We start from the raw sequence: 25,510 nt of genomic DNA, 5'->3' as shown, positions 1-25,510 counted from the left end.
AAAAATCTCACTAGATTAATCCCCAAAGTCCACCCTTTCAGGAAATGTATGGTTTGTCAGTGATTCTCATGATATTTTATTAATTAAGAAAAAACTTCATGGGCAATAAAAATGCCCATTTAAATCCAGCATGATAAGGGTTAGTATGCCACCCTCACCTTTCATCCAGACTTGGGACTGGCCTGTGTGTGTCTTGTGGCTATTATATAAAGGTGTATGTAAAAAGTTAATTGTACCTCTATTTCTATTAGAATATCTACAGTGGTGAGAATTCAATATCTACAATGTTGAGAATATATGAGCCAAAGTTGAAACCATGACAAAAAAGGAAAATGTGTCTACATCACACAGGGTGGGTTACAGGCAAAGCTTATTCTATAAACAAGTTAGCTGTATGGTGAGGCAAAACTTAGTTATTCTAAAACTTATACAAACAATTGTCAATGTAAAACAGTAATCAACAGCATGTGTTAAACAGAGAACAAGAACAAAGGAAATGTTTAAATGTAACTAAGAAATTGATAGAACAAGAAATGCAAACAAAATATCAATGTGAACAAACAATAAAGATATAATAATGTTAGCAAAATATGAATAATCTTATTTTCATTAATTTCACCTTAAAATGCACCAGAATGCACGAATATGAACTGAAAAAGCAAAATTTTCCGGGGGAGGGCCCCCGGACCCCCCCTTCTTTGTGCAAGCGCCTGCGCTGCTTGCAGCGACTGCCTGCGGCAGCTGTGGTTCGGTTACCACGCGCATTCGGGCCACCACATTTTCCATTTGGGCCAGTAACTTTTCAATTCCACTGGCCCAATGGGCCACCAGTGGTAAATGCTTAATGTCTAGGCCTGCTTTTGCGTTTAGTGCAGCAAAATTATGGAATAGCCTTTCACTGGATCTGAAAACCTGTAGGTCACTTTCTAGTTTTAGTATTAGGTTAAAGAGATTCAGTAGTTTGTAAGTTTTAGCCCTCAAAAGTATTTTATGTTATTTGTAGGTTTCATATACATATGTTTGCTTTGTTAAGTTTGAGGGCCACATGTATATTATCACTATGATATTTAAGTGCAATCCTCAATAAAAAATGTAAAAAAAAAAAATTTCAAGACTGGACAGGCCTGACTGGTGCCTGCACCTCCCAGGATCACCAACCCTCAAATGTGAGGATGGCCATAGAGAGAACAGTGATCCTCGACATGCTTGGCTATAAGATGGACACTAACCCTTGTGCAATATCCACCATGGAAGAGATTAGAGACTAAGATCAAGGGGACCTGGAAAGAAGTTAGCCAGCTATCAGAACTCCAGAAAAAGGTATGACAAGAGCTACCTAAGGAAGACAACAAGGGCTACCTAAGGAAGACAACAAGGGCTACCTAAGGAAGACAACAAGCTGTCCATACCAGAGACTGCCAAACAAAGACTCACAGCCCTGGCTACCCATCTAAGGAGGTACACTGCCATAGCACGTCACAGGGAAACCCTGTTACAACGTTGGCTGGGGAAGCAGTCTCCGGCTCGTCTGTGTCAGCTCCGCCTCATGAGGACATGGAGAGTGAGGAGAGCCCTCCTCCCTCTCTGGGGAATCGGGGGGAGGAAGGGATTTCCCATTGTAGCAGGCACGTGATGAATCCCTGAGACACGCCTTTGACCAAGTGAAAGTAACTGATAGACAAATCCTCCAGCCTAACAGTGCGCTTTCCTTCCCGTACTTTTCTATTACTAAGGATAGGTTGTATAGAATGATGTAGGACACTCAAACTAAAGAAAAGATGACACAGTTGTTGATCCCAAAGAGCTGTAGGGTCATTCCACGTCAATTCAACCGGGGCCCGCGCACTTGGGTCTCAAAAATTTCTGAAAAAAAAAAAAAATCACCAGATGTACCCATGTTACCTAGGAGAAACACTAAATTTATTTGAATGCAAGATGTATACTTTCCATGTTACAGCCAGTTTTACTGGGGGAGGGGGGGTGCCAATTTTGTTCAGACTTTTTTTTTTGTCAAAGTTCACAAGCCCATAGCTCAAGAACTAAACCATGTAGGAGGCTCAAATTTTGCATGCTGGTACATAAATAGGAATAGTATGTAGCAAAACTGTCATTTTGGGTCTGCATGATCCTGCATGGTCACAGCACTCCCTCAAAGATGATCAAAATTTTATTGGAGTGTTTGGCTGTGCTCTGTTTAGGCCTTCAGAAGACATATTTTTACCCAACATAGGCTCTTGATTTTTTTCCCTTATTGAGATAAGTAGAAACACTCTCAAAAAAAGCAATAAACAGAAAGGAAACTATCAGTGTTTGAACAGAAGACCTCACAAGTCTGAAAAATCATTTTGGATGTCATTTTCAGAGCACCGTAACACCTTGTGGGAATGTGCGCAGATTTTTTAAATATTTTTTCTTTATTCTCCATGATCCCTTCTTTTTAAAAACACCAATTTGGCTTGTCTTACTCGAATCTCTCTTATTTTCCACCCTGAACATGGTCAAAATGCACCATTGAGAGCAATATGTTTTCTATAACATTAATGTAAAGAGTAAATAACCAAAGGCCAATTTTGCCCCGACATGATCACCTGAGAGTGCCTGTGCATGGGTGGAGGTATCCTTTTCAATTTCAATGCACCAAATCACTGAATCATTGAAATTGAAAAGGATACCTCCACCCCTGCACAAGCACTCTCAGGTGATCATGTCGGGGCAAAATTGGCCTTTGGTTATTTACTCTTTACATTAAGGTTATAGAAAACATATTGCTCTCAATGGTGCATTTTGCCCATGTTCAGGGTGGAAAAAAAAAAAAAAAAGATTCGAGTAAGACAAGCCAAATTGGTGTTTTTAAAAAGAAGGGATCATGGAGAATAAAGAAAAAAATATTTTAAAAAATCTGCGCACATTCCCACAAGGTGTTACGGTGCTCTGAAAATGACATCCAAAATGATTTGTCAGACTTGTGAGGTCTTCTGTTCAAACACTGATAGAGTTTCCTTTCTGTTTATTGCTTTTTTTGAGAGTGTTTTTCTACTTCTCAATAAGGGAAAAAATCAAGAGCTTATGTTGGGTAAAAATATGTCTTCTGAAGGCCTAAACAGAGCACAGCCAAACACTCCAATAAAACTTTGATCATCTTTGAGGGAGTGCTATGACCATGCAGGATCATCCAGACCCAAAAAGACAGTTTTGCTACATACTATTCCTATTTATGTACCAGCATGCAAAATTTGAGCCTCCTACATGGTTTAGTTCTTGAGCTATGGGCTTGTGAACTTTGACCAAAAAGAGTCTGAACAAAATTGACACCCACCTCCCCCAGTAAAACTGGCTGCAACATGGAAAGTATACATCTTACATTCAAATAAATTTACAGTGTTTCTCCTCGGTAACATGGGTACATCTGGTGATTTTTTCAGAATTTTTTGAGACCTAAGTGCGCGGGCCCCGGTTGAATTGATGTGGAATGACCCTGTAGGGAACTTTTATTCCATGCGGCTCATCACAATCCTATGGCTGGGCATTTGGGACAGGATAAAACACTATCATCTCATGGCCCGTTTCTATTGGCCAGGGATTCGGACCGATGTCCACAGGTGGTGTGTGTGTGGCATGTTGCGAATGCCAGCTGGTGAATCCAGTGACCACGCCAAAAGTGCTATTGCACCCGATCCCCTTGATCGAGACCCCCTTTGAAAGAATTGTCATGGATCTCGTAGGGCCATTAGAGCCATCTGCACGCGGATAACACGTTGTATTAGTCATTGTAGATTATGCAACGTGATACCTGGAAGCAGTGCCTCTCTGCAATATCTCAGCACGGAGTGTTGCGGAGGAACTCTTCCGCAATATTTCCTGAGTCGGGATTCCAAAAGAAATCTGACTGATCAAGGCACTACTTTCATGTCATGCACACTGCACCAATTATATGAATTACTGGGGATTAAGTGAATTTGTACTAGTGTTTAGTATCTGTACCTCTCCACTCTTCAAGACCTTGATTTCCAAATGAAAGGCAAAAAACTTACTTTCATCTGAAAAGAGGACTTTGGACAACTGAGCAACAGTCCAGTTCTTTCTCTCCTTCACCCAGGAGAGACGCTTCTGATGTCTCTGGTTCAGGAGTAGTTTGATATTAGGAACACAACCAATGCTCGAAAAACCTCATGTCCGATCGTCCCAGACGACTTAAAAGTCCGTGCAAGGACGAATAAAACTTTAATGGTAAATCATCTGGTCGGACGACAAAAGTTAGTGCTGTCAACCTAAGCAACACCGGCACACAGGCGCTAAGACAGCAGGGAACCAGTGTAAAGTAGCTCGTCCCATTTCACAGGAAATGCATTAAAAAGTTTTATTCATCAAACACAATATATAAAAAAGTACAAAAATATTTTGAGGAAATCATTCAAATTTCCTTGTTTTTGGTTATAATTTGTTCAAGCATGCATGTTCGAGTGTACTGGAACACCTCGGCTCAGAGGGGTCTACGTAATGACGTAATTATACCAATTGACTTAGGGCGACGAGGGTCAAGGACATTGTGTGCCAGCAGCGCGGTTGCAGCAGGTAGGTGTCAAACTTGGAACTTTTACAACCCCGATTCCAAAAAAGTTGGGACAAAGTACAAATTGTAAATAAAAATGGAATGCAATAATTTACAAAATCTCGAAAACTGATATTGTATTCACAATAGAACAGACAATATATCAAATGTCGAAAGTGAGACATTTTGAAATTTCATGCCAAATATTGGCTCATTTGAAATTTCATGACAGCAACACATCTCAAAAAAATTGGGACAGGGGCAATAAGAGGCTGGAAAAGTTAAAGGTACAAAAAAGGAACAGCTGGAGGACCAAATTGCAACTCATTAGGTCAATTGGCAATAGGTCATTAACATGACTGGGTATAAAAAGAGCATCTTGAAGTGGCAGTGGCTCTCAGAAGTAAAGATGGGAAGAGGATCACCAATCCCCCTAATTCTGCGCCGACAAATAGTGGAGCAAAATCAGAAAGGAGTTTGACAGTGTAAAATTGCAAAGAGTTTGAACATATCATAATCTACAGTGCATAATATCATCAAAAGATTCAGAGAACCTGGAAGAATCTCTGTGCGTAAGGGCCAGAAAACCATACTGGGTGCCCGTGATCTTCGGGCCCTTAGACGGCACTGCATCACAAACAGGCATGCTTCTGTATTGGAAATCATAAAATGGGCTCAGGAATATTTCCAGAGAACATCATCTGTGAACACAATTCAGCGTGCCATCCGCCATTGCCAGCTAAAACTCTATAGTTCAAAGAAGAAGCCGTATCTAAACATGACCCAGAAGCGCAAACGTCTTCTCTGGGCCAAGGCTCATTTAAAATGGACTGTGGCAAAGTGGTAAATTGTTCTGTGGTCAGACGAATCAAAATTTGAAGTTCTTTATGGAAATCAGGGACGCAGTGTCATTCAGACTAAAGAGGAGAAGGACGACCCAAGTTATCAGCGCTCAGTTCAGAAGCCTGCATCTCTGATGGTATGGGGTTGCATTAGTGCATGTGGCATGGGCAGCTTACACACCTGGAAAGACACCATCAATGCTGAAAGGTATATCCAGGTTCTAGAGCAACATATGCTCCCATCCAGACGACGGCTCTTTCAGGGAAGACCTTGCATTTTCCAACATGACAATGCCAAACCACATACTGCATCAATTACAGCATCATGGCTGCGTAGAAGAAGGGTCCAGGTACTGAACTGGCCAGCCTGCAGTCCAGATCTTTCACCCATAGTAAACATTTGGCGCATCATAAAACGGAAGATCGACAAAAAAGACCTAAGACAGTTGAGCAACTAGAATCCTACATTAGACAAGAATGGGTTAACATTCCTATCCCTAAACTTGAGCAACTTGTCTCCTCAGTCCCCAGACGTTTACGGACTATTGTAAAGAGAAAAGGGGATGTCTCACAGTGGTAAACATGGCCTTGTCCCAACTTTTTTGAGATGTGGTGTCATGAAATTTTAAAATCACCTAATTTTTCTCTTTAAAATGATACATTTTCTCAGTTTAAACATTTGATATGTCATCTATGTTCTATTCTGAATAAAATATGGCATTTTGAAACTTCCACATCATTGCATTCCGTTTTTATTTACAATTTGTACTTTGTCCCAACTTTTTTGGAATCGGGGTTATATATCACGATTGGAGTTAATAACAAACGATATCACTGAATAATGTTCCATCTCTAACCAGTGTGTGTATGTTCCCGTGTCATATATCACCATTGTGGCACAGGAACCTGTGATTGGTGGACAGCCGACAAAGGACGTCTCCCATTGGTTGCAAATCGTGACATAAAAATCGTAAACACATATGGGACCTGCGGACTGGCTGTTCATATACTGAAGCCAAGCAGAGATGTCTAGCATCTGTTGCTGTTGTCCGAAGAAAACTACAGCTAAAAAAGCTCTACTTACGGATTACTTGGACAATCTTAGTCATAAAGAAGCGAAGGATAGATATACACAGAAATGAGAGTTAATTAACGGTACTGACCCATGCAAAATTCCTCGAAATGACTGGAGTGATGGTGCAGATTTGTGGCCTAGCATTAGCTCCATGTTGGAATATACACTCTTTTTCCTGAAAAGTCCCGACACATGAGAACAGCTATAAAAAACTACAGAAGCAAGAAAACCTTTTTTGTGTAAAAACTCTTTCCCCCAACACCAGCTTTTGGGAACAGAAAGCATTTACTCTCAAAGGGCTCTGACCTAAACTGTAGGCTAGATCTTATTCTCACCCGTCCAGGTCTCATCAACCCCAAGGACATGCAGTTACACAGCTATCTGCACTCAATCATTTATACAGTGATTCTTATTATTGTTAAAACAATATCTGAAGTGTTATTATTTGTAAAATAACACATCTTGCTCGAGACTTTCAAACAATATTGTAAGATTTTATTTTAATTTTGTCTAATAGTGGATGGTACAATAATTACAAACACTAACAGAATCAGCACATTCCAGTTGTCGTTATAGGGTCATTCCACGCCAAACGTCCGAATGCTCCTGCTCGACCATCTCAGATTTACCTGAAAAAATTCCACGAGGTTCACACACTTCCCAATAGGAAAAGTCCCAAATTTCAGCTCCCAACTCATTATAGTTTTGTCATAAAAAAATATTTAGGCAGCTAACCCCAGACACGTTTTCAGCAGAGTTTTCTAGGGAGCCACTTTCACATTGCTGTATCTAGAAAACTATTTGAGCTAGGTCTTTCAAATTTCCAAGGGCTACTATCTGGCTAAAGTACTTGTAGTAGATGGACTTTTACACATGTGCTTTTGGTTTATCATAGCATTCTGGCGGCTTGAATTTGCTCGAAAATTCAACTCTTCAAATCTGGCAGCATATTTGAAGGACTGTTGAAAGTATAATGTTAAAGACAGAGGCTTGATATTGCACATGCACCTTACCACAAATGCTGTGTACTTTGTATTCAAAAACTGTCCCTCTGTGAAGCATAGTCTAGAAGATATTAAGGTTTAAAAATTGGAAAAAATAATTTGGTGCCATTTTTGGCATGGTACAGCAAAAAAAAGATAGGTCCCACCAACATAAAATTGGCTGTTTTTGAAAGATTAGATATATGTTTCTAACATATCCAAAAATTGTGATGGTGTTTTGCCTTAATGTTGCAAAATGATTTTTTGAAAATGAGGTGTTTGCACACATACACAGCATTCATGGTCTATGAAGGCACTTCCAGATGCTAAGAGAACGCCTTAAATTCATTACATACAGCTTAAACTCAATAAAATGCTTCATTTGATTCATGATAAACTATATTTGAAGGTCAACTTATATGTAATCATTAGGTATAGAAACAGAAATGTGTCAAATTGAGCATGCACACTGCAGAACATAATGTGGATGCAAGTGTCTCATACCATCCCCACATCAATCAGATTCCAAGGCACTCTAGTAAATGTTCACACCTGTATTTAGAACGAGCCACTTGCAATCAGATTGACTATTTAAATGACTAGAATGAGCAGGCTCACAGTTTTCAAGATGGCATCTTTGGCTCCATGTTTTATTGGAGCTGTGTTGGGATGTGCTGAAGACTGCCACAGGTTGGATTACACCAAGAGTTATGCAATGTAAGTCTAACTACTTTAATACTTACTTTACATTAATACTTTTCTTGCAACTTTGCTGATTGACCATCATTTTGACATGTTATGCTTCTATTGTTTCAGACCAAGACAACTGGTATCCATCACTTCTCTGTCAAAAGATGACCAAATGCTCCTGAAGCACAGGTGTAGTCTGCAGGATGATGTACCACCTGATGCAACTATATGTTTGTACCATAAGAAAATAAACCTGGATTGTTACTCTTCTCTACAAAAAAACTGCAGCAACCCATATGGCTTACATGCAAGACCTATGAAAAAAAATCTTCGCATCATCTCTCTGTCCCAAGCAGAGGCCATTGGAAAGACATCTGTAAAGGCTGGAATGAAAGTATGCATGCAGTGCAAGAAGCATATGTATAAAGTGTCAGTCAAAGTTCCATTGCAAGAGCATGTTGATCATGATCATGTTGACTATGTACAACAGGAAGACATAAAAGACCAATTGGATAAGTGCTTCACTGCTATTGGACTTTCCCCATGTAAAATCTCACGAGTCAGTCCCAGGGATAAGGAAGCGTACATTAAGAGAAAGGTTGAAGAAGTTGGCCACAAGACCAAGGAAATGCTACATTGGTGTGCTGCAGTCCCTTCAACGTCATGGGCTGCTCCTATGATGACCACATCATCTGCTGATGTGAGTGATGTTGGCTATCTTGTCACAGCTTTGAAGCAAAAGTTATCAATCACGACTGGAAAGCAGGAGCAAATCAAGTTATTAACTTTGGTACCACAAAGCTGGAGTATTGCAAAGACCATTGATGAATTTGGTGTTAGTGAGCGTCTAGTCAGACGAGCAAGAGATCTGCGCTTAGAACATGGTATTTTGCCTGTCATCACACCCTCAATAGGAAGACCACTGAGTACAGACACTGTAAACAAAGTTATTGCATTTTTTCACCAGGATGATATTTCTAGACCACTGCCTGGTAAAAAAGATTTTAAGAGTGTCAAAGGAGGAGACAAGAGAGTACACAAGCAAAAAAGATTAATTGTAATGAATCTGAATGAAGCCTTCCAGCTACTCAAGCAATCAAACCCTGACCTGAAGATAGGAATCTCCAAATTTTGCTCACTCTGTCCCAAGGAGTGCATAACTGTAGGTGCTAGAGGGACACATTCTGTTTGTGTGTACCACCAGAATGTGAAGCTAATGCTTTCTGCTTTCCCAACTGAAAACCAAGCAGAGAAAATCACCCACACAGATCTCCTGAACCATCTTGTGTGTTCCACACAGAACATGGAATGCATGTTACACAGGTGTGAAGAGTGCCCAGGATCCACAAATCTAGAACACTTTTTGAATGACAAAGTAAGTGATGATGTAGACAACATTAGCTTCAAGCAGTGGGTGACAACTGACAGAACAACTCTTTTGGACTACACCATCTCAACAGAAGACTACCTGGATTTGCTCATGGAAAAAGTAAACCAACTGTCGGTTCATCACTTTATTGCAAAGCATCAAAGTCATCGTTTATGCCAACTGAAGGAAGAACTGCACTCAGATGAATGCATCATACTTCTTGACTTTGCTGAGAATTACTCTTTTATTGTTCAAGACGCCGCCCAGGGTTACCACTGGGATAACTCCCAGTGTACCCTGCATCCTTTTGTGATCTACTACATGGAGGATGACCAGCTTAAATGTTCAAGTATGTGCATAGTGAGTGATTGTCTTAAGCATGATACAGAAGCTGTGTACACTTTTCTGTGCAGTGTTATACCCGAAGTGAAGAAGTTGCTGCCCACTTTGAAGACCATTCACTATTTCAGTGATGGAGCTGCTGCTCATTATAAAAACCGCAAAAGCTTTATCAATCTGCTTTATCACTCATCAGACTTCGGTGTTTCTGCGGAATGGAACTTCTTTGGAACATCACACGGTAAGTCACCATGTGATGGAATAGGTGGCACAGTAAAGCGAGAGGCTGCAAGAGCGAGTCTGCAGGCCACTGATACAAACCACATCCTAACCCCTGAAGACCTCTTCAAATGGGCAGAAAGAAACATCCTAGGGGTGAAATTTATGTGGATAAGCAAAGAAAGTGTAAAGTCCATGGCTGACAAGCTGGAAAGCAGATTCGCAAAGGCATTCACGGTGCCAGGTACTAGAGATAATCACTGTTTCAAGCCAGTCAATGCCACAACAATTGAGGTCAGCAGAGTGTCTGGAATTGCTGGATTTTTGGTCAACTATGAGATAGAACATATTGAAGAAGAGTTTTCACATGGCCTCCAGATCAGTGACATGACACCTGGCCAATATATAACCTGTGTTTATGACCATCACTGGTGGGTTGGAAGCATCAGAGAGACATCTGAAGATCAGCAAGATGTTCAGATACAATTTATGCATCCACATGGCCCAGCAAAAAGTTTCTTCTGGCCAATGAGAGAAGATTTGTGCTGGGTACCTGTGCAACACATCATCTCTAAAATAGATGCTCCTAGAACTACAACTGGACGTCTATATACAATTCAGGAATGTGACATCGAAGCATCTGAAAGATTCATTAAAGAGTTCAGATAATTTACAATAGCTTTCCCTAAGTTGCCAATGCATACAGTTTTTTTTTTCTTTTAAATCATGGTACAACAGATATGTAATGGTTTGTGACAAGTTTCAGTTTTCACCAATATTGGAGTTCCAATATTGCAATACCTAAAAATGGCATATAGGCTATCCTTCTAGAGTACTTTACCATGAATCAAATGAAGCATTTTATTAAGTTTAAGCTGTGCAAAATAAATTCATGGCGTGTTCTTAGCATCTGGAATTGCCTTCATAGGCCATGAATGCTGTGTATATATGCAAACACCTCATTTTCAAAAAATCATTTTGCAACATTAAGGCAAAACAACATCACAATTTTTGGATATGTTAGAAACATACATCTAATCTTTCAAAAACAGCCAATTTTATGTTGGTGGGACCTATCATTTTTTTGCTATACCATGCCAAAAATGGCACCAAATTATTTTTTCCAATTTTTAAACCTTAATATCTTCTAGACCATGCTTCACAGAGGGACAGTTTTTGAATACAAAGTACACAGCATGTGTGGTAAGGTGCATGTGCAATATCAAGCCTCTATCTTTAATATTACACTTTCAACAGTCCTTCAAATATGCTGCCAGATTTGAAGAGTTGAATTTTTGAGCAAATTCAAGCTGCCAGAACGCTATGATAAACCGAAAGCACATGTGTAAAACTCCATATACTACGAGTACTTTAGCCAGATATTAGCCCTTGAAAATTTGAAAGACCTAGCTCAAATAGTTTTCTCGATACAGCAATGTGAAAGTGGCTCCCTAGAAAACTCTGCTGAAAACGTGTCTGGGGTTAGCTGCCTAAATATTTTTTTATGACAAAACTATAATGAGTTGGGAGCTGAAATTTGGGACTTTTCCTATTGGGAAGTGTGTGAACCTCGTGGAATTTTTTCAGGTAAATCTGAGATGGTCAAGCGGGAGCATTCGGACGTTTGGCGTGGAATGACCCTATAGTCATATAGTAACTATAAATCACCCTTTTAGGAATAATTTCAATAAACAGTTAATGTTCAGTTCCCTTTTCATTTATTCTCGATTCAAAGGCACAATTGAGTCACACAGGTTGATCAGTGTGTAACAGACAATTTTATCCAAAATAGCTTTTCCTGCCTTAGTCGATTTATTTCCCTTTCGCATGCTGTTGTAAAGTTCAGTGTGTTTGTGTAGAACTCTCTCGAACTGTAGGTTCATTTCTACACTCTGGTTCTACAGTGACATTTTGTACAGGACTGTGTTCCTTTGATAACAGAAACAAAGCGCCAGTATTACTATACTCTTTCAAAACTCTACAGCTTAATTGTGGGTGGTAAAAGAGAGCAATTGGACTTGCTTGAAGATTCTTGAAGACGTTTCACCTCTCATCCGAAAGGCTTCTTCAGTTCTGTCTGACTAGAACTGAAGAAGCCACCCACAGTTACTATGACCTGGATGACTGAGAATCTTCACAGACATCTACAGCTTAATATACCCCAAATTATTCATTCCTCTACGACTAGAACTTCTTTCTGAATGTGTCTGCATATATTGGTGTTATGGTTTTGGGGATTTATGATAATTATGCTGCTTCACCTATATTTATTTAAAAAAAAAAACCTGCATTCTGTCCTCTTCAAAATAAAATAAAGCTCTGGGCAAGTGGAATTGTTTTTCAGGCAAGTACTCTATGTTTTGGGTGCTGCTGGCCCATTGGGCAAGTAAGGCTGGGAGATTTTTTTCAAGGAATGACAACAGTTCCTGAAGATGTCTGTGGGCTGGTTCGGAGCCAGTGCTGGTTCACAACTCGTTCAACTTGCGAGCCAGCTGAGAACCAGTTTGCTTTTCCATAGCTCGCGGAGCTACGTCATTACGTCGCTGTATACGTCAGTTACTTCACTGTATACGTCATTACGTCGCTGTATACGTCAGTTACGTCGCTACGTTTGCATAAACCTTGGCGCGAATATCGAAGCAAAAATAACACGGAAGCAGCAGCAACAACAACAATAATAATAAATGACTTCGCGTTTCTACAGCTGCGGCTTCTGGTCGCTTAAAAATGGCGATCTTTCGCGGTCTTGTTATTGTTGTTGGTCTTAACAACTCCGCCCCCCCACTGACGTAAGCAGTTCTTTCCTCTGGCCCAGCAGAGAGTTGGTGCTACCTGGAACCGGTTTTTCTGGCCCCAGAGCCAGTTCTTTGTCAGTGGAAACAGAAAACCCGGTTCCAAACTAAGCACTGGCCCCGAACCAGCCCTGGAACTGCTTTGGTGGAAAAGGGGCATGTGTGTACTGGCTTTTGATTCACTGACACCAGCCTCAGTCCACGTTTTATGAAGCTCTCCCAAGTTCTCAAATCCATTTTTTACAATCCTCTCAAGGCTGCGGTCATCCCTGTTGCTTGTGCACCTTTTCCAGCCAGCCGTTTCAGCAATGACGTTCTGTAGCTTACCCTCCTTGCAGAGGGTGTCATCTGGACAACCGTCAAGTCAGCAGTCTTCCCCATAATTATAGTTGCGTATACCGAACTAGAATGAGCAATACACGGTATTTATATTGTTTTACTCAGACTTGAAATTAAATTAATATTCTGAGATGTGCGTTTTGGGTTTTTTTTGTGCTGTCGACCATAATTATCAAAATTAAAATTGGAAAATGCTTGAAACATTTTAGAATACATTACATTTTCACTTTAAAATGTATATTTTCCAACAGTTGATGGAAAATATAAAACTTTCACGATATTCTAATTGTTTGAGATGCACTAGTAAATATCATGAAAAACTAAAATGCTTGGAAATTGCATATTTTGATGCCATTTTAATTATTATTTATATATGAGTGATTCCACGCTTATGGGTACTGAAATGGGGACATGAACTTATTTTTAAAAATTCACCTAAAACCATTTCTTTTTTTACCATCAGGTCACAAAACATGTAATCTTTAATGAATGATATGTTAAAAGATAACTTTAATTTTCTGAGATGTAATAAAAACATTTATATGCCAAAGTCAAGCCTATGAGTTCCAAAATGATGTCTGTTACATTACTTCTGTTACGATTGTCCATCTCGCGTCTGTTACAAATTAATTACAATCTAGCTATATACCATCTTAATCTTATTGAAAGAATGTGCATGTTTATTCTACTACACATGTTTATTAATTATATTTGCTAAAACATCACACTCCTATGTTTCAAAAAGTAATTCTACATTGTTAAATTTGAGAATATATATGTCCACAACACTTCTGTTACGTTCTGACTTTGGCATATAAATATGTTTTTATTACATCTCAGAAAATTAAAGTTATCTTTTAACATATCATTCATTAAAGATTACATGTTTTGTGACGGGCGGCACGGTGGTGTAGTGGTTAGCGCTGTCGCCTCACAGCAAGAAGGTCCTGGGTTCGAGCCCTGGGGCCGGCGAGGGCCTTTCTGTGTGGAGTTTGCATGTTCTCCCCGTGTCCGCGTGGGTTTCCTCCGGGTGCTCCGGTTTCCCCCACAGTCCAAAGACATGCAGGTTAGGTTAACTGGTGACTCTAAATTGACCGTAGGTGTGAATGTGAGTGTGAATGGTTGTCTACGTGTCAGCCCTGTGATGACCTGGCGACTTGTCCAGGGTGTACCCCGCCTTTCGCCCGTAGTCAGCTGGGATAGGCTCCAGCTTGCCTGCGACCCTGTAGAAGGATAAAGCGGCTAGAGATGATGAGATGAGATTTTAGGTGAATTTTTAAAAATAAGTTCATGTCCCCATTTCAGTACCCATAAGCGTGGAATCACTCATATACACACACACACACACGTGTATATATATATATTATATACACACACACACAATATATATATATTCTTCACTGTCTTTGAGTGGTTGCTGTGCGGCCTCAGCCTCCAGCATCACTTCAGGAATGGACCAGCATTGGCAACAGAAGTTGGAAACTTGGGACCGATGATAAACCAGGCTGAACTCTGAATGGTGAACCATCGCAAAAGCACACTACTGAATATAAAGTGATATATGGTCTTCTGGACTGTCCAACAAGCGAGTGCACTTTTGCACCTTTAAGCCATCAATTACATGAGTACCAGGTCCAAACCCCGGCGATGTCGCTGAAGTGCAGACTTGGGGGAAGACCTGAGGGTCCAATCCCACAACACCGATAACTATGACTATACTGTACCTATGCCTGAATTTAGTTCCAGTCTGGAGCAGTCACACCACAACTATAATCGCAACTATCAGTTGTTAGTTTTTGCAGGAAAATGTAGCGGTTGTATGCGTGCGCACACCCAGTGCACTCAGCAGTACACAATGGCTGACAGTGACAGCAAGGAATAGCAGCTTTTAATGCTCATTTCGCACATAAGGCAAAGTCGAAAGAAGAAGAAAAGGAGAATCCGGGTGCATGAAATCCTGCAGCACATAGATGACTGCTAATCTCAGACTCCTGACACTCACACATTTAACAGATCCATTCGGACAGTCAGTGGCATGACAGACACAGCTATACACTGTACATACATAAGACACATGCCTGTGTGTTTTGCTTTGAGAGTGCTAATAAATGAAACTTTAAACACAAACAGGTAGCCTAAACCATGGCTGACATTTTATCCCGTTAATGGTGGGCGTTCCCACTGCAAAAGAGAAACCAATCGAAACCGAAATAGTGTAAGTAATTATCATGCTATTACCAGGTGAATATTTTTTTGTAAATGCATAAGTGGGCACTCCACTCTGACTCAGGTGACAAGTTATGATTCATCTAATTTAAAAAAAAAAAAACCCTCACACAAAAAATATATTTTACCATGGTGCTTCAAAGTTTGTGAACCCTTTAGAATTTTCTATATTTCTGCATAAATGACCTAAAACATTAGATTTTCACACAAGTCTTAAAAGTAGATAAAGAGAACCCAGTTAAACAAATGAGACAAAAATATTATACTTGATCATTTATTTATTGAGGAAAATGATCCAATATTACATATCTGAGTGGCAAAAGTATGTGAACCTTTGCTTCCAATATCTGGTGTGACCCCCTTGTGCAGCAATAACTGCAACTAAACGTTTCTGGTAACTGTTGATCAGTCCTGCACACCGGCTTGGAGGAATTTTAGCCCATTTCTCTGTACAGAACAGCTTCAACTCTGGGATGTTGGTGGGTTTCCTCACATGAACTGCTCACTTCAGGTCCTTCCACAACATTTTGATTGGATTAAGGTCAGGACTTTGACTTGGCCATTCCAAAACATTAACTTTATTCTTCTTTAACCATTCTTTGATAGAAAGACTTGTGTGCTTAGGGTCGTTGTCTTGCTGCATGACCCACCTTCTCTTGAGATTCAGTTTATGAACAGATGTCCTGACATTTTCCATTAGAATTCATTGTTCCATCAATTATGGCAAGCTATCCTGGCCCAGATGCAGCAAAACAGGCCCAAACCATGATACTACCACTACCATGTTTCACAGATGGGATAAGGTTATGCTGGAATGCAGTGTTTTCCTTTCACCAAACATAACACTTCTCATTTAAACCAAAAAGTTCTATTTTGGTCTCATCCGTCCACAAAACATTTTTCCAATAGCCTTCTGGCTTGTCCACGTGATCTTTAGCAAATTGCAGATGAGCAGCAATGTTCTTTTTGGAGAGCAGTGGCTTTCTCCTTGCAACCCTGCCATGCACACCATTGTTGTTCAGTGTTCTCCTGATGGTGGACTCATGAGAGAGAGGCCTTCAGTTGCTTAGAAGTTACCCTGGGGTCCTTTGTGACCTCACCGACTATTACATGCCTTGCTCTTGGAGTGATCTTTGTTGGTCGACCAATACTGGGGAGGGTAACGATGGTCTTAAATTTCCTCCATTTGTACACGATCTGTCTGACTGTGGACTGGTGGAGTCCAAGCTCTTTAGAATGGTTTTATAACCTTTGCCAACCTGATGAGCATCAATGCTTTTTCTGAGGTCCTCAGAAATATGTCTGTGAAGATTCTCAATCATCCAGGTCATAGTAAACTGTGGGTGGTAGAAATGGGCAACTGGACTTGCTTGAAGATTCTTGAAAACGTTTCACCTCTCGTCCAAAAGGCTTCCTCAGTTCTGTCTGACTAATAGGGAGTATCAGATATTTATCCTCTCCTGGCTCAGAATCAGAATTCTGATGACCAGCTCATCTAAGGTGTCATTGAGGCATCATGTTGGTGTGGGTCGCTGGAGGCTGGGTGTGAACGGCGAGTCATTAGGGTGATCAAAGGATTGCCCGTTAGGGTGATTTGCCTTTTGGATGAGAGGTGAAACGTTTTTAAGAATCTTCAAGCAAGTCCAGTTGCCCATTTCTACCACCCACAGGTCCTCAGAAATCTCCTTTGTTCGTGCCATGATACACTTCCACAAGCATGTGTTGTGAAGATGAGACTTTGATAGATCCCTGTTCTTTAAATAAAACAAGGTGCCCACTCGCACCTGATTGTCATCCCATTGATTGAAAACACCTGACTAATTTCTCCTTCAAGTTAACTGTTAATCCTAGAGGTTCACATACTTTGCCACTCACAGATATGTAATATTGGATCATTTTCCTCAATAAATAAATGACCAAGTATAATATTTTTGTCTCATTTGTTTAACTGGGTTCTCTCTATCTACTTTTAGGACTTGTGTGAAAATCTGATGTTTTAGGCCATATTTATGCAGAAATATAGAAAATTCTAAAGCACGGCTCGAAATTCGCAGCGGTCCAGTCGCCCGAGGCGACTTAATTTGTCATTTGGCAGGTAATTCCTGTCACTAGCCAGGCCGGCTGGCTAGTTGAAAATAAAAAATATATATGAAGCGAAGATTCAGACACACCGTCAACTAAAGCCGCCACATACTAAGCATGTGCTGTGTCTGTGTTAATCGATGTGTTTATCGGCAGGATAGAAAATACCGAAGAATTCCGAATCATATCGTGTATGAGTCAGGCTGTGGATTTTTTCACTACTGCGCATGCATATAACACATCTTGTTGAATATTGCGGTAATCACGTTATCAAATTCAATAGATGTGGCCACATTATCGCCCATTTAAACACGCGTTTTTGTTGTTGTTTACATCTACATCTGCCAAAGCTACGTTGCGATGTGGAATTTTCTGAAAGGTGTACAGAAACAGCCAGAGACGGGGACAAAGAGACCTCGGTCTGAAGAGGAGAAAAAAGCCACCGATAAAGCGTACGAGAAGGAGAAACGACAAAGGACTTGTAAGTAAACGTGGGAGCAGGGCAGGCCTTGGCTGCGATACGATTTTTATGGAATAATTAATTTTTTTCAAGTTGATTCCTAGTCAATATGAAGCTCCTAATGCTTTCTCTCTCATAAATGGTTAAATACAGAAAGCATGTTGGACACATTCTGGGTGTTATAGTCATGATAGTAAGTATATTTGTTTTCAATACTCATAAACCAAGTTGCGAAGTTTTCCAATATATTATTATTTGTTGATATTATACTATGGTGTGCTGTGTTGTTCTCATTTATGTATTTAACAACAGTATCAAAATACTCGGGTCTTGAAATAAATCCACATTAGTCATGAACAATGGTAACTACTCTCTTTTGTGTTATTTTTGACAGAAGTAAAATTCATACATGAACAAATTTTGGCTAGTTGATTTTCTGTTTGGCTAGTTACTTTGGAAGGTAACTAGTCCGGCTGGCTGGTGAAAAAAAATATATGAATTTCTAGGCCTGTAAAGGGTTCACAAACTTTCAAGCACCACTGTATATGTACACACAATTTATTTATATATATATATATATATATATATATATATATATATATATATATATATAAATAAAACACACATACATATACACACACACAATTTGGCAATGGGCATGTAGGAAAGTGCATCAGACTTTCCTACATGTGAAAGCATGGGATTCTTTGACACTTCTATAATCTATGATCCACAGGTAGTATTTGTGGCAAAGTGTGTGTAGTGTGCATGCCTGAACGCTCTAAAATCTTGGTTTAAAATGGCTCAACTTGCAGCACGACATGACACATTGCGCTCGACAATCTTTTTGTACATGATCTACAGCTGGTTCTGGGTAAGAGAGTGTGTGGGTAATGCAGAGGTGCCAACCTTTAGTGATCCCATATCATAATGATCCAACGCGAACGGAGAGTGCGGATTACATTATTTGCTTAATAACTTTATGTATTAGAAAAAAGTAGCAAGTAATAATTTTTTTTATATTAGTATTTTACTCACAGCAGACATATAATAAAATAGTAAATTGTTGAATTATTTAAATGATCATTCAGGGTATTTGACTATTTGGAGGGTGTAAAATATGGTTCAAATTGACAAGATCTCCCACCCCGGACACTTCTAATTGATCCCAATAATTGCTAATTAATCAATGAAAAAATTGAATAATAAACTGACCTTTTTCGATCTCTGAATCAGAAAACATGTTCTTGAAAAGTTGTCCAGCGTGGTCTGCAACGGCAATGGGCAGATTATGTTCCACAATGAAGTTCGTGAACATAACCTCTGCCTTTGTCACCTTGGCATCCAGGTCACTGTTGGACTCCACGAAAATATCCGATATTCTCTTATTGCTCCCAAGAGTTTCGGCGTGACCCTTGTGTCCTTCAGTATTAACATGCCGACGCATGTCGCACATACCCCCATGGGATATAGATATGTCTACTCGACATGTCGAGCAGAAAGCGTGGTGAACTGACTTCTTAGAAGGGATGATGAAATTAAATTTCAGTGTACTCCTTATGGAACTTTTGGTTAACCGTTTTTGTTGGTCTACCGGCTTTAGGTTTACTATCCTTTTTGCTCGACATAATTATACTTCAAAAATTAAAACTGAAAAAGAAATCCCATGACTTGATAAACAAGCAGCATGGCGTCCAGACTCACGCTAGACATGTAAGATTGAATTCTCTTGGTCAATGGTTATTGTGGATTTGTTTTTCGACCAATAATTGTAAATTATACTACTCTGGGAAAAAAAAAAAAATGCGGATGCGCCACCTGTGGAACGGTCAACTATGATGTACCCATGTAAGAAACTCTCAATATCAGAACAATTAGAGCCAAAATCATAATTGCAGAATTTACTTTAAAAATCGTAATTATTACGGTGAAATCGTAATGATTGGCACCTCTGGTAATGGTTTAAAACAGATTTTCAACCATGCAGCCACGCGCACTTACCAGTCATACCCACTCTACTACCGATGATCTTCCATCCAGCTTCCTTTTTGGCTGCATTTTTGTACAGCTTGTGCATTTTGTCATAAAGCATGGGATTCTTTGACACTTTTATAATCAGCTTCTTCTCCATTGAGGCAACAAGGATGTACAAAGATGTCCGGTATCACGGTCAGATCGTGCACTGGTATAAATTTACCATGCGCAGACTGATTTTTTTTCCCGGTCAACTTCCGGGAAGTCTAAATTTACCATTTCTTGCTGCGATTTTGTACCGAGCATTTCAACACATTTGTGGACTAATAGAACGCGAATTGTGACTACAATTGTGAGATCTGATTATCAGCAGACAAGAATGGATTGGATTGAATTTTATTAGCATACGTGTAAATGAAGTTAATAAAGTTGTTCAAAACACTTTACATTCTGACTTCGTTCTTTCATATATACTTAAATCAATATTCATGAAGATAAAGTTCATCATTCCTGGCTGCTGGCTGGTCCTGATCAGCCTACTTGGTGCATAAACTGGAACTAAAACACGGGTCATTCATTCATCAAGATAAAGTGAAAATTTATTTGTGGATCAAGTATGAATGTAAATCCCATATCATACTGGGCTGGTAAATTCTGACTAGGTCCAATGACAGGAGTCTAATTATACCAGGTTGGTAAATTTGACAGAATAACTATATTATAATCATGATGAGTCTCACTCAAACAAATCAATATTCATCAAGATAAAGTGAAAATTTATTTGTGGATCAAGTATGATCATAAATCTATCATATTGGGCTGGTAAATTCTGACTACGCCCAATGACAGCAGTCTAATTATACCAGGTTGGTAAATTTGAGAGAATAACTAAATTATTATAATCATGAGCAGTCTTACTTAAATCAATATTCATTAAGATAAAGTGTAAATAATTCAAGTATGAACATGAACATAAATCTCATATTAGGCTGGTAAATTCAGACTAGGTTGCTGTTGCTAGCGCGAGAAGATGGACGCCGTGATGGATGCCGAGAATGCTGTCGTCAATATTTTACAAGATTCTTGCAAACACGGAGGAGGATTGAACATATTTCATGTTTTGGATACCCGTAAAACATTTGAAGATATTGAATCTGACTTTGCATGTTTGTCAACAACAAATCTGGAGATATCGATGTCAGAATCAGCTAAAGGGCCATGGACAACTTTGGATAACACTGACCAAATGTACAGACAGCCACTCAAAAATGTGTTCGGTGTTGTCAAGAATCTAAAAGTTTTGAAGTTGAAATGTATACAAAATGATTCTGAAGCAGCTGCTGAACCCCCAAACAAGATAGCACGAACCAATGCATTTGATATCATGATGAAAGCTACATCCCATCATGCCAATTATTCTCTGCCCAGCAAAAAAAAGTTGCCAGGTAAGGTGGTCTATTACTATGAATACTATACTATGAATTGGGAATACTATGAATTGGCTGCCGGGAAATCTCGATGGATAAAAAAATTTTTCTAAAACCCGACCCTATTTTATCATCTCTCTCTCAAAAAAAAAAATCCCTACCTACCGAGCCAAACTCAAAACAGCATGAAACCCTAAACAAAGTATTAATTTTTTTTTGGTCTAAATTCAGACCGTGACACCGGGAAAAATATGGAATCAATTTTGTGCCAAAATGTTCATACAATACTTTTGAAATATCAAACAAAAATGATAAATTAAAATTAAAAAAAAAAAAATTGTTAAAAAAAGTCAATTTTTTTTAGACTGGCAAACTAATTATTTGTGTAATCGTGCAAAATATCAGTCTATTACTCTTCAGAAACCTTTTATTTTTGTTCTGCGTCTTTCTCAGTTTTGTTTGACATAATTTATTTTGGTTGCGATTCCAGCTTTCTCGTTTGCGCTCCCTGAGTTTTTACTTGCAGTTTTGGCACAAACTTCACGTGTGGGTGGGCTGTCCACGAATGCATTCCCATTGGGTAACTTGTGTTTGACTGATAGCTACGGTCAGCGATTCCCCCGGAGGCTGTTGCGGCCATTTCCTACTCGGATTTTGGTGGACTGTTTGACGAGTGACCAATCCGTTGACGGTACACAAGGATCGAGTGGACTTCAGTGGCGACTATGATATTGAATGAATTCATCAAAGTGTAAGTACGGGACAAATGTGTTGTACGTGTTGCAGTAGTACACATTATGCAGGTGTTTCGTGGCAAGTCAAATGTTAGACTCAGCTCCACTACCCAATATAATAGCTGTCTTGCTAACGTTAAACATGACTGCATAATGTGTACTACTGCAACACATTTGTCCCGTACTTACACTTTGTTGAATTAATTCAATATCATAGTCGCCACTGAAGTCCACTCGATCCTTGTGTCAATGGATCGGTCACTCGTCAAACAGTCCGCCAAAATCCGAGTAGGAAATGGCCGCAACAGCTTCCGGGGGAATCGCTGAGCGTAGCTGTCAGTCAAACGCAAGTTAGCCAATGGGAATGCATTCCTGGACAGCCCACCCACACGTGAAGTTTGTGCCAAAACTGCAAGCAAAAAGTCAGGGAGCGCAAACGAGAAAGCTGGAATCGCAACCAAAATAAATTACGTCAAACAAAACTGAGAAAGACGCGGAACAAAAATAAAAGGTTTCTGAAGAGTAACAGACTGATATTTTGCACGATTACACGAATAATTTGTTTGCCAGTCTAAAAAAATTGACTTTTAAAAAAAAAATTTTTTTAAAATTTTGATTTATCGTTTTTGTTTGATATTTCAAAAGTATTGTATGAACATTTTTGGCACAAAATTGATTCCATAGAAAAATAGCACGTGCTCAGACAACGTCACACGTAAACAATTACCTGATTGGTCATACGTTTTATCGGATCAGGTAAAACTGATCCAGAAGCAATGTCACCGATACCGATAAACCCAGGCCTGAGCTATGGGTATCATTATCGGTCCGGTGTGACCACCAACCACATGAAGTGCACAGAGATGATTTATTTATAGTTATAAGTGTTGTGGGGCCGGGCCATTAAGATGCCGTGTAGGAGGCGGCTGAAAACAGACCCATCCGCTTTAACGAATTCAAAAGGACGAGCTGCTTTACAAACTTTAGAGTCTCCATTTCAGTTTCATCTGTAGGTTAATTTAACATGTTTTAATCAGAAAACTTTGAGACGTGGGTAAAAGCAAAGCCGCACCGCTTTTCCGGTCTGTACGAGGAGTGTGAAACCGGCCTGGTCATTACAATGCAGTTCACAAAACAACCGACCGTCGTGCACACAAGTGAACTATCCGAAATCAGTAAACAGACACAAAATGCCTTCAAATAAAATCGCATGAAAATCCGAATCTGAACGAGTGTGTACATTCAAAAAACAAGCGCGCGCGCCGTAAGGCCGCATCAGGCCAGCGATTTTTCGCGCGTGCCACGTACCGTCTGTAGAGTGCAGGGTGTCTCGTGCTCACGGCTTTCCCGAGAAACCCCTCCGGAGAGTCTGTCGGTTGGTTACACCGAATCACGGTTTAAAAGGCTGCCGACAAAATCCGAACAAAAACCTCGAGAACCGTGTGGACACCGAGCCTTTAGCTCAGATCGTAGGGCCGGCCCGAAGCTAATCATCTCAGGCTACATTGATTAACCCCTGGGTTTGGCATCAAATCAAAGCGCGAATCACGTAATTATGTTTGACCGAATTTCTATGCAAGTTAATCAACTGTTCACTCATGTTTTTGTTCGTGTTAGTTAGCTAGCTAGCCAAGTACTTATCCAAGATACAGAAATAACGTTAGCTTATTAGCCAACATCAACGTTACGTGAAAGGTGTGTAGAGAAAATATATATATATTGCATTATAATTCACAAACAAAGAAAACCCATACGTGGTAACAGAACATATGTCTACTAGCCGAGCTGTGTGTGTGTGGGATTTGGTCGTCAGGGAGAGAGACACGGACACCCGGCTGCTGTCTCCGCGCTGCTTCACACTAGCAGCGAGTGCGATCCAGCTAACAGAGTCGGAAGTTACGGACACATCTCCGATTTACTCACGTTTCTATCGAGGTAAAATAATATTCGATATTTCAGCTGTTTAGAAATGGCACAAATGCTTGTTTTTATAAACTGATCAACGACTAACAGTTTTAATGCTACCTTAGCTAAATGAGCCGACTTTACTCGTAATTTGTGATCTTTCAGTAACCTGGTTATATAAACACACCACTCACCTGGACTGTCAGTCATGTTGTAACTGTTCGGTGGTATTCATAAAATAAACGATATCTATGTTTTTTGTAACTTGTAATGGACGTTATCGTTAGATTTTCTGTACCACGACGTATCAATAGCGAATCACTAGGATTTCCTCAACAAGGAAGTTGTCAGTGTTGTTCTTCCTTAGCAAGTGACGGTAGGGACCAAATTACTGCGCTTATTGCCACCTAGCGGCCATTTAGTAGATGAGCGTATAATACAACCATTAGAAATGTCGATAGTTTGTTAACAGTTGCCCTACGGAAGCCGAGAGAGGCCCTTCATATAATCCTTTTTTTTATTCACCTTGTTATCCCGAGATAACGACATAATTAATTCAGGATCTCGAGAAAACAACACAACTGATTCGAGATCTCGAGGAAACAAAACCGTTATTTCGAGATCTCGAGAAAACAAAACAATTATTTCATGATCTCGAGTAAACAGCTAAGAAATGGTTCATTCAGGTGCGCCAAGAGACTTGTGATATGCTGAGTTTGGGGCTATTTCTCATTCTGTATAGACGCAACTTTGGTCATTAGAATCTCATCTCATTATCTCTAGCCGCTTTATCCTTCTACAGGGTCGCAGGCAAGCTGGAGCCTATCCCAGCTGACTACGGGCGAAAGGCGGGGTACACCCTGGACAAGTCGCCAGGTCATCACAGGGCTGACACATAGACACAGACAACCATTCACACTCACATTCACACCTACGGTCAATTTAGAGTCACCAGTTAACCTAACCTGGATGTCTTTGGACTGTGGGGGAAACCGGAGCACCCGGAGGAAACCCACGCGGACACGGAGAGAACATGCAAACTCCACACAGAAAGGCCCTCGCTGGCCCCGGGGCTCGAACCCAGGACCTTCTTGCTGTGAGGCGACAGCGCTAACCACTACACCACCGTGCCGCCCCTGGTCATTAGAATGTCTGGAATAATCGCTCACCTAATAAGGCAATATTTTGATCAGGGGTTGACACAAGGAGAGATTGCATTAAGTCTTTTAATAAGGGATAATTTCAAAATTATCCGGGTGATGTTCTCCTCTGGGACCCCCCCCCCCCCCCCCAAGGCATCGTAAAAAGCCATTTCTGCTCTGTTACATGTCCGCCAATTTCTAAGTCTTCGTTGTCTGACCCACAGGGGGGTGCAGCAGCTCTGCTAGAAATCTCAGCTGTTTTCTCGAGATCATGAAATAATTGTTTTGTTTTTTCGAGATCACGGAATCACGAGATCACAGACTTGACCTGGACAAGTCGCCAGGTCATCACAGGGCTGATAC

At 40.1% G+C, this 25,510-nt stretch overlaps 1 protein-coding gene across 1 annotated transcript in view; it reads right to left on the bottom strand.

Annotated features, from left to right (window-relative positions):
- prdm9 (PR domain containing 9) overlaps positions 1-24,357 on the bottom strand; it is a 58,316-nt gene extending 33,959 nt beyond the window's left edge. The window contains exon 1 of the mRNA XM_060939474.1: positions 24,200-24,357. Coding sequence (XP_060795457.1) covers positions 24,200-24,215 — 16 coding nt within the window. The 5' untranslated portion in view covers positions 24,216-24,357. The remainder of the gene's footprint in view (positions 1-24,199) is intronic.
- Positions 24,358-25,510: the final 1,153 nt, after the last annotated feature.

The sequence above is a fragment of the Neoarius graeffei genome, chromosome 14 (assembly GCF_027579695.1).
Source record: "Neoarius graeffei isolate fNeoGra1 chromosome 14, fNeoGra1.pri, whole genome shotgun sequence".
Lineage (NCBI taxonomy): Eukaryota > Metazoa > Chordata > Actinopteri > Siluriformes > Ariidae > Neoarius > Neoarius graeffei.
Note: the sequence above shows the minus strand (reverse complement) of the source record. Positions and strands in the feature narration are given on the sequence as shown.